The sequence below is a fragment of the Heteronotia binoei genome, chromosome 21, assembly GCF_032191835.1.
Source record: "Heteronotia binoei isolate CCM8104 ecotype False Entrance Well chromosome 21, APGP_CSIRO_Hbin_v1, whole genome shotgun sequence".
Classification (NCBI taxonomy): domain Eukaryota; kingdom Metazoa; phylum Chordata; class Lepidosauria; order Squamata; family Gekkonidae; genus Heteronotia; species Heteronotia binoei.
In genome coordinates this window covers 21,743,790-21,759,076 of record NC_083243.1, presented here as the reverse complement: position 1 = coordinate 21,759,076, position 15,287 = coordinate 21,743,790, and the positions used below count along the sequence as shown (strand labels likewise).

General features: G+C 44.3%; 1 protein-coding gene across 2 annotated transcripts in view; it reads right to left on the bottom strand.

The window, feature by feature from the left end:
- Positions 1-332: 332 nt before the first annotated feature.
- JAG2 (jagged canonical Notch ligand 2) overlaps positions 333-15,287 on the bottom strand; it is a 129,778-nt gene continuing 114,823 nt past the window's right edge. For both annotated transcript variants that reach the window (XM_060261520.1, XM_060261519.1), the window contains 6 exons: positions 13,716-13,829; positions 13,128-13,243; positions 9,947-10,195; positions 6,498-6,629; positions 4,226-4,382; positions 333-2,837 (listed from right to left, as the gene is read on the bottom strand). In XM_060261520.1, the coding sequence (XP_060117503.1) occupies positions 2,365-2,837; positions 4,226-4,382; positions 6,498-6,629; positions 9,947-10,195; positions 13,128-13,243; positions 13,716-13,829 (1,241 nt within the window). In that variant the 3' untranslated portion in view covers positions 333-2,364. The remainder of the gene's footprint in view (positions 2,838-4,225; positions 4,383-6,497; positions 6,630-9,946; positions 10,196-13,127; positions 13,244-13,715; positions 13,830-15,287) is intronic.

The window sequence follows — 15,287 nt, the reverse complement described above, 5'->3', positions numbered from 1 at the left end:
AAAAAAGAATGTTGGACTTCCCAAAGTGATTTGATAAATTAACAAAGAGCCAGAGTACCAGGTGAGTAGAAGGGACTTGGAAATTGAGCGGCTTGAAATGAAGAATTGAAAGTAGTGCTATTATGTTCTGCAAGGCATCAATATTTAAAAAGGCAACAAAAACAATTTAAGATGTTGCACTAGAAAAGGGAATAAATCTTTACTGAATAGGAATGGGAAATGAGATTCAGATAGACAAACTTCTTAATTTTACAAAAATAAATAAATAAATCCAGGGTTGAGTACTTAAAAGCCCAAAGTAAAAAAAAAAAAAATCATACCAACTGCCAACATTGTTATAAAATGCTTTAATAAATAGTTTTCTTCCGAAAGCTATCGAAGAACATGTCAAACAAAATGTACTGCACAGAAGTTCCTGCAAAGCAATTCCTGCATTCATGTATAAAATAACTAATTTAAAAAAAAAAAAACATTCAGGGTTACATTGCTGAGTGGCCAAAATGTTGAGAGAGAGGGAAGAGAGACAGACATCAATTTCCTTTTCAATGATAGGACAGCTAAGTAACGCAAGATTATGTTTTCCCAGTCATTAAAAATAAAGATATAGCTCATCTGTTTTAACAGCAATAAAGCCTTTTAAAAACCCACAATTAATGCACAAGCCTTCCGTTATGAATTACCAATTTCTCGTGAGGTATTCTATCTCCTAAAACGGAACCGGATGTTGCAGCAGATGGGGGGCTGCTGCCAAGAAAAGCAGACCCGAGACTCTCCCCCCCTTTCTCGATGTAATCTAGTGACACAATAGGCAAGACATGACATCATTGATGACATCACACCGAGACTTTCCCCATCCCTACAAAAGTAGCAGCCAATGAAGTGGAGTAGAGACAAGGAACCTCTCAGAACAGTGTCACATTTTGGTGTGATCTGAATCACGTGTAAATTCTGAGAAAGGGAAGAGATGATGCTTTTTTTGGCGGTAGCCGTAAGCCTGCTATAACATCTAGTTTCAGGCAGAGTTTTCCAATCTTAAAAAAAGAAAAGAAGAGGTGAAGAAGCACATCAGAAACAAGAAGCATGGAAAGTATTGTTCCCTTCATTAGGCCTGTATTTTAAAAAATGCAAAAAAAAAAGCAATACCATGTGTAATAAACAATCACAAAAGAAAAAAAAATATTGCCTTGTTATCTTTATACTGTACAGTATACTTACTCTCTGCATTCTTGAGATGAGAGGAAAACAGCCTGGATATATTTACACGTGAAACAGTGGCGATACAGTGAAAAGTACAAAAAGAATGACCAACGGATTCCCAACATTGATTGTATGAACATCGTTTTCTATTATGGACATAATACCAAAATAAGTGGGTTTTTTTCTTAAATTTTATTAGAAACTGCCGTAAAACTTTCCCTTTCTGCGACATAAATTAAAAAGGAATGACTTCTTTTTTTAAAAAAAGACCAAAAATATTTTTTTAAGTTATTAACTCAAATATACAGAAGTGATTCATTTAAATATATACATATTTACAAAAAAAAAAAATGCACTCTCACAAATCTGAAAATAAACTGTGTCTGCCTGAGGACTCCAAGCATCCTCTTGCGGTAAACTTAGATAGGCATGGCAGTCTTTGACAGTTGCTATAGAATATTTATTTTATTTTATAATTTCAAGGCACTTTGACGCGTGCTTCAATACTGCAGTCCTAAAGGAAAGGAAACGAATGGACATGTTGAACTTAAAGGCCACTTTCTCCCCCCCCCCAACATAGTTTGAAAGATCTTTATAGACGAGTTTTTTTGTTTGAAAAGAAAAATAAGGCGAATTTTTGAGGGGGAACGAACCTAGCAGTGCAAGAAGTGACTTCTTGTAAGGATTCAAAAACTGTGGAGGTTTGACTTCTGATAACTAACTTCCTCTACCAGGAGGTTTTACAGTCCCCGCGGTTAACAGGGTTTTTTTTTTTTTTTTAGAGAGAGAGAATAGAGTCTGTAAACAGCGTAGAAGTTTGTACGATAAAACTTTTAGGAAATTATCGAAAATAGAAACTTCCCCCCCCCTTCCGCCATACAGCAAGCATATTCTAAGTAGAATTTACAAAAATAGCAACTATCAAAGATTACTCTATCATCTGACAGTCATCGAATAATTTATACAAGGCTAAAAGAAACAAAATAATTTTTTTTATTTTATTATTTTCATTCTTTTTTTTACTGAAAATAAAGTAACTATGAACATTTGACTCCCAGACGTTTTAAAGTTCTTGACTCAAAAGTGGAGATGTCAGTTTCTCCCCCCCCCCCCCCCCCGGCCCCCCGTTCAACCCAGATCGGCGTGGCTTATGGTCCAGACACATATTTAGTCTCTTCCGCCTTCAAGGTTTGCCATGTTCACATTTTTTACAGATCTGTTGTCCATTTTGGTTGTCTGAAGAGATTTCTTAACAGGGCTATCCTCGGATGAGTCAACAGCCTTTGCTGGCAAAGGCTTAGAGAGTTTGTGAGAGAGGAATTTGTCCATTTCCATGACCTCTCTCTCCTCTTCTTCCTCCTCCTCCTCCTCACACTCCGTGTACTCTTCCGCCCCATCGCAAGTTCTCTTTTGAGCTATAAAATTTTTGCGTTCGTAGTGAATGTCTTTGGGACCATATGGTCTGTCTATAGGATTCCATATGGGATTGAGAGGTGCCCACTGGTTATTGGCAGCCTCTTCTGCAGATGGGTGATTTCTCTCGCGCTCTTTTCTCCTCTTCCGTGTCCACCACACACAGATTATTATACAGGTGACCCACACAATACTAAAGACTGCACAGAGGACTGGAACCAGGTAATCTGGGAAAGAACACAAAACCAAAACACACAGCCTGGTGAGCAGCTGAGAGTAAAAGGCAAAAATACAGAGGGAACACACAAGGGATGGGTCTAGATAAGCATTATGAAGAGGTACTACAACGGGGTATCAGAAGGAAGCAGCAGTTCAGCTAAGGTAGCTTTAACCTTCAACTTGACTTCTGAAACAGTTTACGCAGATACATGGGGAATTCGGTTTGGAATGGAAATATACCCCAAATTTAATATAAGGATAAAAATATCTCACAGATGTCCCCCTCCCCACCTTTCGTGGTTGCAATTAGGGGATGTATCTCTCCAAAGAACTTTAAAATGCTTCTCTCAATCACCACTGTCTTAATAAACTCACAGCGCGGAATATAAAAAGGTAAAAGGTAGTCCCCTGTGCAAGCACCAGTCATTTCCAACTCCGGGTTGACATCGCATCACGACGTCTCCACGGCAGACTTTTTACAGAGTGGTTTGCCACTGCCTTCCCCAGTCATCTACACTTTCCCCCCAGCAAGCTGGGTACTCATTTTACCGACCTTGGAAGGATGGAAGGCTGAGTCAACCTTGAACCAGCTACCTGAACCCAACTTCTGCTGGGACTGAACTCAGGTTGTGAGCAGAGAGATCGGACTGCAGTACTGCAGCTTTACCACTCTGCGCCACGGGGCAGAGCGCAGAATATATGTACCAATAAAGTATTTTAGTAACCCATGGGGTAAAAAGCAAACAAACAACCCTTCAGTAAAACCGCATAGATTTTTCTGGGTTTGTTTTCTACCCAGGTTGTTTATTTTTAAAAGCAGAAAGTAAAGTTAGTGGTTGTACTTTGAGGACATAGCTTATTAACTGTCCAGGTGACAGTGCCATATGAGGGAAAGCTCTTCTGTGAATTCTACCCCAAAAGTACAAAGAGGTTTCAAAGCGGTCTGCAAAGTTCAGCCTTTGTGTTCACATGGTGTTACATTAGGTGGCATCCAACTTCCTCAACTGCAATGGCCTAGCCACTGAGTTATCCCTGCCTTTTGCTTCAAAGCAGTAAGGGGATACTGCTTCCCCATTAAGTGACTGAATTGGTTTATCAAACAGTGAGGTGGGGGGAACCCAGCTTTTACGGGCACAAACTGTCCCCAAATGAGCTAAGATCTCTATTCACCAACGGAACAATCGATGCTAACTGAAGATCTAGGCATCCAGCCCGCTCTCGAAGAAGCCGTATCACGCTTGGTGATATTTAGACACCAAAGCTAGACTTTCACAACAGCAAGAACAATGGCGTAATGAGATGCACCAAGGCTATTCGGGGATGGGGACTGAAACTTTATACTGTTGCTTGCTCCTTTCATGCAAGGCATGCTCTTAAAAGACCCTTTTATACTTACCTGATGAAGAACTCCCAACTACTATGGTTTCTATTTTGACTTCTGTTACTGCCAGCATCACCGTACTGTTTTGCCGCTTGGTAATTGCGTTTACTATAGTATTGGCAGCGTTCTGAATGAGGCTGTTATCGGTCTCATCTTGATGCGAGATGAAAGACTGAAATCAGACAGGAAACAGAAGTTTATCAGGGCGCTGGGGCTTTTTGTATTAGCCAGCTGGGCCTTATTTTAGGGACCAGACTCGCATCTGAGAATTCCAGAAACCCAGCAGGTGGGGGTTTGTTCAAAGCCAGTGTGAATTCAGACCAGCATCTGGCCTGCTCAATAAACCTCCAGCTCTAAGGCAGCCAGATACTAACGATATAATCATAAATGGTCCTCTTATGGCATCGCTGCTATGCAAGCAAGGATGTCTTGCCAACCCACAGGGCAGGCTGAGAAGTAAAAACAGCCCTGGGTAAGAGCCGCACCCCCTCTGGTGGGGAAGGAAGAGAGGAAGAGCAGGGGGTCCTGCCCTCCCCATGGGGGATGGACTGTCAGCTCACAGTAACTCTTCCACACATCACATGGGGCAAGGGCTGACCCTCAACTGAGGTCAAGCTGGCTTTATCAGGAGTGTGTGGGCCCACCCCTAAGGCCCACTGGGACTTTCCCCAGTGACCTTACTGGCTAAACCATCCCTGCCAACACTATGCCTTTTAGAATTAAGAATGTTTTCTCTCTCTCCGAGCAATGCTATTTTCTCGTTTTCCGGTGGTCTTCAGATATTAGCAGGCCTTGTACAAATTCCCTCTCCAGCCTCCAGGATGAACTGATGCAGTGGTTAAGTGGTTATCTGGGAGAACTGGGTTTGATTCCCCACTCCTCCACTTGCACCCACTGGCATGGCCTTGGGTCAGCCAGAGCTCTGACAGAGTTGTCCTTGAAAGGGCAGCTGCTGTGAGAGCCCTCTCAGTCCCACCCACCTCAGGGTGTCTGTTGTGGGGGAGGAGGATAAAGGAGATTGTGAGCCACTCTGAGACTCAGACTGGAGGGCGGGATATAAATCCAATATCACCATCATCATCATCTTCATCTTGGGAGGCCAGAAGTATCCTTAAGGCAGTTTGCTTCATAGTAAGTTGAGATTTATACTAAGGATAGTCATTAGGGCCGGTTAAGGATATTTTGCCATCATGTCCATCTGATCCCTGGCAGCTGAGTTCCAGCCTGTTTGGCTTGAGGTCTGGCTGGTGGCAATACAGGCCCAGAAAGAGATGGCATTCACCACCTATGTTGCGGGTGGCTGTGAGTAAATTGAACCCACGTGGGGCACTGGCCCCCTCCTCCTCACTGCGCCACATTAAGAAGTCTCTTGAGCAGTTTGAATGGAGAATCAGCTCTGCTTCACACAATACCTTGCAGTGCTCCTAATACCACGTCATGGAACTGTGCGGGGCCTTGCCCTGCAATAGTAGTAAGGAAAGACTTCCTTACAGAGCCTGTGTGGTGAAGTGGTTTTAAGTGTCCCACTAGGATCTGAGAGACTCGGGTTCAAATCTCAGACACTTGAGCATGTTTGGTTATCCCTTCCGTATGGAAGTGGTCTTCTCCATCTGTTACAATGAATCTTCGGACCAATTTATCACATCCTCAGTCATACCATGTCCACAAACACTTAGGGAAGAAAGCATCTGTAATTCCAAAACTGGTTTGCCAGCACACGGGACACAGTGACCCAGGGCAGGTTGTTACCACTTTGGGGTTTGCTTTTGGAAGGCAAGACAATTATGTCCCCCCCCCCCATGTTCTAAATTTAGCACTAAAAAGGAAGAATTCCTCTCCCACACATTGGCGCTCCTGTGTCTTACCCAAGCGACTGCCTGCTGATTTCAGTCCAATCCTTCCCTTGGCTGTGACCCAACACTAATTCTGCTCCACCTCCCCCCTGTTAAATCTGCTCTTTTTGAACCCTTCCATTATCATCGACTCCTTTCTTTCACCCATGGAAGGTGACAATTGTATTTTTTCCTTTGGCTTGCACCTCTAATCTAATACTCTTCTCTGATCATCCTTTTGCCCATTTCTGGGTCAGAGTGCCACAAATCTGGATTCAGCCAAGCTGCTGCTCCCTGCAGTGTTTTCAACCGCCCTCCCAACAGCCTTATGCCTGAATGAAGGGAGTGCTTTTATTGTCAGAAGCAAAATTAGCCAAGAGAGCTCCGTGATTAAGAGTACAGACATCAGTGGGAAAACATTATCCTGCTCACACAGAAGGATACCCGGTACTTACAATGGCAACTTCTACTGCATTCTCTATAGAGTAGGATGGATCGCACAACAGCAGCAGCATTCCGTCACTCGAAACCGATCGAGTGGCTGGCAAGTATCGGATTTCAGAACAAATGTTTTCAACGGTTGTACCCTGTGAGAAGGACAGAACGCAATCCCCCCTCCATGTGAAACAGGGAACAAAAAGTAAAAAGTACAACTTAGTTTCAGGACAGAACCCACCCCGAGGGACATACTTGTGTTCACAGAGCAAGGCCAAGAGGTTAGTCTCCTTTCTAGCGGCCCAATAATAAAACAAGGGCATTATCAAAAGAGGCGCATACCATGCAATCTCTTCAGTTGAAGCTTCTGGAAGGCGGATGACACAATAATTTTAAAAAAGCTGTTCCAAGTCACATTCTAACACAGCTAGCTGGCAAAAAGCAGTGGGGTATCTCCAACAGGCTTGCCAACCCCGCTCTCCATCCCAGTGCGTTTTGCAGGCTCCTGCCCCAACAATCACCATGTGCCTTTAAATCTACGCAGGCTTAAAAAAAACCCTGTAAACTGCCTGTTTTGGACTGTGTGTGTGCCTTTAAATCTAAGCAAGAGGAAAGCTAAATGGGTGAGGCGAGTAGGCAGAGCCATGTGGGTCTTCCTGGTGAGTGTGTGAAGCATGTGAGAAAGGAAGAGAAGTCAGCACAGTCCCTCTGTTCATTTGGAGGAAAACTCCGTTCCCTAGGCTGCTTTTTGTGTTGTTAGTCTGAATAAATTGGTTGCACAGTAGATGGTTACATTCAACAACTCTTGTAAGAAAATTGCCCCAGTGAGATCACAAAACTGCGTGCGTACTGTGTTTTGTTTTGGCTGCTTTGTAAGAGAGTGGGTGTGTGCATGTTCACTTTCATTTAGTGGAAGTGCAGCTGCTGGGGAAGAAGGAAATGAAGACTGTATTCAGGAGAACTGCCCTGCTGTATTTTTTTTTTTTTTTAGGGAATGGGAAAGTCTTCTGGCTCCACCCTCAAAATCCCTGGATATTTTCTGAGTTGGGCCTGGGAATCCTAGTCTCAAACCAGCCGCAGACTCTCAGGATCTGAACAGTCCTGCTTCCCTTCCTGCTGCAGTTCATTTGAGCCCCTTGAATGTTTGCTCCAGGGGTCACAAGACCCAGAGGAACAGCATCAGGGGAAAACTTTCATCTGGTGCCTACAATGAAGTTCTAGACCAGCAACTACAGGGAGACAGATCCAGAGGGAAGGTGCTTCTGCAGAAAAGCCCGTCCTGAGTGCCCACACATTTTTACCTCTAAGGGCGGCAGCTCTCAAGAGTGTGCCTGGTGCAGATCAGAGAGGATGCATATATTAGGTATGCTGCTTAATATCTGGCACTGTCATTTATTTCCATTTGTATCTCAAAGGAACATCACTCCTTGTGTGGCAGGGGAACATCAAAGAAAACAAAGAGAAGTTGATTTGGATGAGGCCAATGGCCTTTCCAATACAACACTCTGTCTCACCCAGTGGCCAAAACTCAGGTGCCATCAGGAGGTCTGCCGGTGGGGTCAGAACTCCAGAAGCCCTCTCACTGTTGCTCCTCCAAGCACCAAGAGAATAGAGCATCACTGCCCCAGAAAGAGTGTTCCATCTATAACTTGTGGCTAATAGTCACTGATGGACCTCTGCTCCATTTATTTATCCAATCCCCTCTTGAAGCTGTCTGTGCTTGCAGCTGCCACCACTTCTGAATTCCACATGTTAATTGCCCTTTGGGTATTGAAGTACTTCCTTTTATCTGTTCTATACCGATTGCTCATTAATTTTACTGAGTGCCACAAGTTTTTATTGTGAGAAAGGGAGAAAAGTACTTCTTTCTCTTCCTTCTCTATCCCATGCATAATTCTGTAAACAGTTGTTTCTCCAAGCACCTTTTCCAATGCTATAATATCTTTTTTGAGGTGCAGTGACTAGAACTGTACATACTTTTTCAAATGAGGCCACACTATGGTGCCATGTTGCAAAAGCAGACTGTTGTGAAGCTGCCAAAACATTAATGCCACCAATCTCTGTATAGATTTATACAGAGGTATTATGATAGTAATATTTATTTCAATAAAATTTATTATTGTAAACCATGTTGAACCCCAAGGCATGCAAATATTTCAAAAGACAATAAAATAAGTAAAAGTAGGCAGACAAAAATTTCCAGGACTAAGGATTTCCAGTTCTCAAGAGAGCAGAGAGAAGACAGGGACACTGCATGAAAATACCACCCCTTCTCAAAGAGATTTTCTATAAAGTTTCACTGTATGAAGAAGAAGATATTGGATTTATATCCTGCCCTCCACTCCAAAGAGTCTCAGAGCGGCTCACAATCTCCTTTACCTTCTTCCCCCACAACAGACACCCTGCGAGGTGGGTGGGGCTGGAGAGGGCTCCCACAGTAGCTGCCCTTTCAAGGACAACCTCTGTCAGAGCTATGGCTGACCCAAGGCCATTCCAGCAGGTGAAAGTAGAAGAGTGGGAAATCAAACCCAGTTCTCCCAGATAGGAGTCCACACACTTAACCACTACACCAAACTGGCTCTCCAGCTGGGTTTATTTCCTTGTTAGGAAGTCAGTTATCTAAGAGTTTCTGTGTTTAAAGCTGGAGGAGCAGTACTCTCACCCACTAATGGCTTGATGGACTAGTGTTGGACTAGGCTCTGGGAGACATGGATTCAAATCCCCACTTTGCCATGAGAAACCTGGCCCCGCTGGTGGACCCCCTGATGAATTTTGGCCACTTTATGACACAGAGTTTTGGACTGGATGGGCCAGTGGTCTGATCCAACATGGCTTCTTATGTCTGGGGCAGTGATGCTCTGTATTCCTGGTACTTGATGGGGAGGGGGGGGGGCGCAACAATAGGAGGGCTTCTGGAACTCTGGCCTGCTGATGGCCCCAGGGTTTTGGCCACTGGGTGAGAGAGACAGAGTGTTGGGATGGATGGGCCATTAGCCTGATCCAACAGGGCTTCTCTTTTATGTTCTTAAACCTGCTGGGCGACTTTTAGCCAGTAACACACTCTCAGCCTAATCTACATCCCAGGAAGTTTGATTCTGGGTATAAATAAGCATTTGTAAGCATGCACACTTCATCAGATACATGCACACAAATGCTTATACCCAGAATTAATCTGTGTTGGCCTTAAATGTGCCACTGGTCTCCATCTTTGTTCTGTTGCTTCAGGCCAACATGGCTACCCGCCCAAGTCTACGTTGCAGGGTTACTTGCAACAGAGAATAGTGACAGCAGCGTTGGGGAAGAAAAGTAGGGTATGAATGAAGTAAAATAAAAATTAAATGGAGCCGAGGGAAAGGTTCTCACTGGTGGTGACAGTCCTCTAAAGCAGCCAGCAAGTTCTATGGTGCCATGTTGCAAAAGCAGACTGTTGTGAAGCTGTCAAAACATTAATGCCACTTGAAATCCTCACCTGGGGTACTTTGTCTCTATTAAAAATCAGAGTGATCCTGGCACAGCTGTTGTCCAAGTAGCCTGAACTGGGATGGCACTTGACATTGGCAGGTAGGGGCTCCGATTCACTGCACTCCCCCCAGTCGGCACAAGGTGGTTGGAAACATTTGACATACATTTTTTCTTGACATTCTTGACCTTTGGGGCACCGGTAGGCTGCATGGTCCGGATGACTGGTAAACAAGCAGGATTTTCTCCCACACCACACCTAGAATTTAAATATCTACTGATTTCAACATGCAGAGGTAGCCAAATACACAACGAAAACAGAAGTAAGTAGTCCACTGTTCCAGTGACTTATTTCAAACGAGAATACTCCTTCAGTCAGCCATAAAACAACACACTCTCACAATGGGCACGGAGCAGGGGCCACTGGGGATGTTGTGTGTGTGGGGACAGTATTTGTGAAGTTCCTGCACTGTGCGGGGGTTGGACTAGATGACCCTGGAGGTCCCTTCCAACTCTATGATTCTTTGATAAGGATTGCTCCAGGACACTGTCTGATGGTATTGCAGGTTTTTTTTTTTTTTTTTTAACTTATTCTCAAATAGCCATCGCCATTATGTCACCTTTTGGCTGTGAGAAAGATTGGGGCTTTCTAGAATATTTCAAGTATCTCAAAGTACAAAGTCAAACCCCTTACAAACTTGAATGAAATTGTGTGCGTAACTGCCTACACAGGGCCGTAATCAGGATTCCATGTTTGGTGGGGCCCTCAGCAACATTTTTCATTTTGGGGAGGGAGGCCAGGGGGCCACCCGGTTTGGTCCTAAACATTTTCTCTGCTTCTCAAGCAAAGCTACAGCCCCCCTCACTTGTCTAACTCATTAAACCTTCCTTCAGATTACAAGTAGGCTCCCCCCACAGCCCTTGCAAATCTGAAGCCCCTACAGTAGCAATGCTGCACTTGCTGAGAGGTGGAAAGTGGCGGTGAGCAAAGGGGGCAGATAAGAGGCCCTCCAATGGAGGGGCCATATAGATGGAAGGGGGGGTTGGATGGAGTGGCCTTTTTCCCCCTCAGGCCCCACTGTAACTATGGGCTTGTGCCTAAACCTCTTTAAGAGGCACAGCTTGACTCCTTCTACCCTAGACATAGAGCGCTTGCTGACCATTCAGTGTGCTACCTGGGAGCTTCAATTCAATGCTGACCAAGGCTGTAGATAAGCTTTATTCCCTTGCTTCCTTCTCAAGACATGGAGAAACATCCCAGATGCTTTTCACCAAAACTTTGACACAGAATTGGGGATTTTATTTATCTATGACTTGTATCCCGCCCTTCCCACAAGTGGCTCAGGGCGGCTTCCAGCAATTGATCAACATAAAAATTAAATAATATTTAAATATATAAACCATTAAAAATTTAAAACAGTTAAAACCTTAAAAACCAGTAAACGTTCTAAATACATATAAAACATATAAAACAGAAGTCTGGCAAGCTACATTGAGTTCTTATCTTAGCTAGGTGTAGGCTAGCCGGAAGAGGGTCGTCTTACAGGCCCTGCGGAACTGGACAAGGTCCCGCAGGGCCCTCACCTCCTCCGGCAGCTGATTCCACCATGTAGGGGCCATAACGGAGAAAGCCCTTTCTCTGGTGGATTTCAAGCGGGCTTCTTTTGGCCCAGGGATAGTGAGGAGATTTTGTGTTCCCGACCTCAGTACTCTCTGGGGAACATGTGGGGAGAGATGGTCCTTCAGGTAGGCAGGTCCCAGGCCATATAGGGCTTTAAAGGTAATAACCAGCACCTTGTACCGGACTCGGTATATCACTGGAAGCCAGTGCAGGGTCCGAAGACCCGGCCGAATGCGTCCCCACTTTGGGAGACCCAATAACAGCCGGGCCGCGGCATTCTGCACCAGCTGCAATTTCTGAGTTCGGGACAGGGGCAGCCCCATGTAGAGGGCATTGCAGTAGTCCAACCTCGAGGTGACCGTAGCATGGATCACTGTTGCTAGGTCGTCTCGCTCCAGGAAGGGGGCCAACTGCCTTGCCCGCCTAAGATGAAAAAACGCGGACTTTGAAATCCCACAATCCCATCCAATCCCAGTGGGATTTTGAAATCCCACTGGCCCCAAATCCCCACTCTCCCAATGGGGATTCTTGGCAATGAGTAATATTTGCCAAATTGGATGCTGGGAATTGGAAGTGGGGACCCTCCTGCATGCAAAAGAGCTGCTCTATCACTGAGCCAGGGGCTCTTCCCCTCCCCTCCCAACTGGATTCATTGCAAAGCTGAGATGCTTAGAGATTGCTCTTTAAGAGAGTTCACTCAGCTGTGCTCCAGCTAACTGCACTTATCCTGTGCTATGACTTATCATGCCAGTCCTTAGACTATGGGGTTCTCACCATATGCTTCAGCCTTGAAATGCCAGAAGAAAAGCATTACAGAAATGTTATCTGTAAACAGATACATATTTCATGAACTCTACTGAAGTTTCTGGCAGATGAACAGTGCAAAGCAAGTCGCCTGAGCGTTACAGAAATGAGAGCAGAATCTTAAGTGTTTTACCGGCAACAACAACCTAAAAAAGCCTCCCTCAGATATAATGTGAATTTATATATGATGAAAGCAAATGAGACAGACTTTATAGCATTGCGTGTACCTATTCATATTAGAGGAACAATGGGGGGGCAGTTCTAGGGCTTTGGCTCAACTTCTGTTCTGCAAACCTAAAATTGCTGGGTAGGTTAACTTACTCAAGGGGTGGCATTATTCCTATTCTTTTCATTTTGTGCTATTATATTCTAAGTGGGGGAGGGACGGTGGCTCAGTGTAGAGCATCTGCTTAGTAAGCAGGACGTCCCAGGTTCAATCCCTGCCATCTGCAACTAAAAAGGGTCCAGGCAAATAGATGTGAAAAACCTCTGCTTGAGACCCTGGAGAGCTGCTGCCAGTCTGAGTAGACAATACTGACTTCGATGGACTGATAAGTCTGATTCAGTAGAAGGCAGCTTCATATGTTCAAGTGTCTGAGTGCATTGTTGAATGGAAAGAGGGGCAGGGAGAAGTGGTTAGTTCAAAGGAACTATGTGCAGAAATGCTAAAGAATTAATTCAGACAGCTGGCAGAGGAGCACAGTTGAGGCTTTCAAATGGAGGGGAGACTCAAGACAACACAAAGCATTCAAAAGTCTGACACTACCTTGGTGCAGTCAATGCGGCCATCCAAACAATGGCAGCTGTTGCATTCTTGATCCCATCTACTGCCATGGGGAAAGGACATTCCTTTAATCCAGCAAGATTTTCCAAAACCTATTACTGGAGGGGGAAGAAATTAGTGATAAATTTCAGTTTAAGTACAGAAGCGAGTCAGGTGAACTTTCTTGAACCCTAATGAATGCAAGACACTGCACTTAAAAACATAGTTCTTGGTCCATTTGGAACAAATCTTTCTTAGCTGTCCTAAGCTTTCCATGCCTGCCTCCACGAAACATATTTTAAAAGGTGTAGAAAATGTGAAACCCTTCTCAACAGTTTAGCCTGGCTCAGCCACTACCCAGTCTTCTCACAATCAGTCAGCAACTTTGCAGGAGAAATGGGGAGACACAGTTTTTTCTTTTCTTTTGTATTTCTTTTTTCCTCCCAGCCATCCTGAGGCTATTTTAAAAGGCAGGCCATAAATGTAATAGCTAATACAATAGCTTAAATGATCACAATTAAAAAAAAAAAGCAGATAAAAGACTGGGGGAGCATCTGATATTGTGTTCCCAGTTTAAAGGCTTCAAGTTACCTTCTTGGCATCTGGTTCCAGCTCTTCCAGGGGGACAGGTGCACCTATAGCCATTTATTTCATCAACACAAGTTGCGCCGTATGCACAAGGGGAGGACTGGCATTCGTCAATATCTGGGGGATGAAAAAAAAATTGCCTGAATGCTCGATTGTGCAATCTATTACAATTTTTGGATACAACACAGTTGGATGAGAGCTCACATGGGGGCACCCAATTTGGTGCCCCCAGAAGGTGGGCGCCCTAGGCAATTGCCTAGTTTGCCTAGTGGCAGGGCCAGCCCTGGTTTTCCCAACCCGGAGCTGGCAGCCCTAATTGTCACCAACATGCCCCATTCCTTAGACCTCCTCTTGGCTTCCTTATTAGCACCGAGATGCTTCCATGCATCTCCTTCCTCTGCCCTCCTTTTTTGGTATCTGAGCTTCTGCAAGAAGGCAAATGTTCTGAAAGCCCACATGCCTGGAAGCAGGTCATAGGGTTGCTGACCTCCAGGTGGGAACAATATACAATGGGAGAGGTCACACAGGAAACTAACTAAGGCCTTGAGCCAGCTGAGCATTTTGCCTCTAAGAGTCGTGTGTGGTGAGACATATTGTCCGGCATAAGCATTTGTATTGAGCTTATAGCTTTAAGGATGTTATGGAAATAACATTTTAGTCCCATGCCTGAAGAAAAGTGGCACTGAAACAGGAATTGAAACACCGGCTGTCCTGTTGCACACATGTATTATATATTCATGGGATTAATGGAGATGCAAAATCGTTACATGGATTGGAAAGACTGATACCTTCAGGAAGACTATGAACTTTATGGAAGTACTGTGAATGGTATTCAGTAGTACTGGACTGAGTATTCTTGATGTGTACAATATTTCTATAGTTTGCCTGTTCTTGATATAATAAATATTGTATATATTTTAGCAATTTTTGACACAGTTACTTTTGGTTTGCAGCGTGAGTTTATTGACCTCCAGGTAGGGCCAAGAGAGCTCCTGGAATTCCAGCTGGTTTCCAAAGATCATTAAAATGTCTGCTTTGGAGGGTAGACTCTATGACATTGTATACCCCTCTGCAGGACTTTTTTTGAGCAGAAGCGCCGTTCAGCTGGCTTGGTGTCGGGGTGTGTGGCCTAATATGCAAATGAGGCTCTGGTGGGCTTTTCCTACAAAAAGCCCTATGTGAAACAATGGTGATGACCGGGTGTGTGGCCTAATATGCAAATGAGTTCCTGCTGGGCTTTTTCTACAAAAAAGTCCTGCCCTTCTGAGCTTCCTTTTCCCCCCAAATTTCCAAGAATTCCCCAACTCAGAACTCACAACCCTACTGTAAATAGAGGCAAACTTGCATTATTATACATTCTGAGCACAGTATTCAAATTAGAGGAGTATGCAAAAAACATGGTTACAGCTCCCAGGAACATTTTGCCTTCTGTGGCTCTCTTGGAGCTAAGAGATTAACAAAAAGGCTAACATGTGCTTGAAGAACTGAGTTGACAATTCAAAGTTTATCATTTTAGTGACGTTGGCTGAAATGAAAAAAAAAATATCTGTCCTGAAACAAGAGACTACCCTTGTA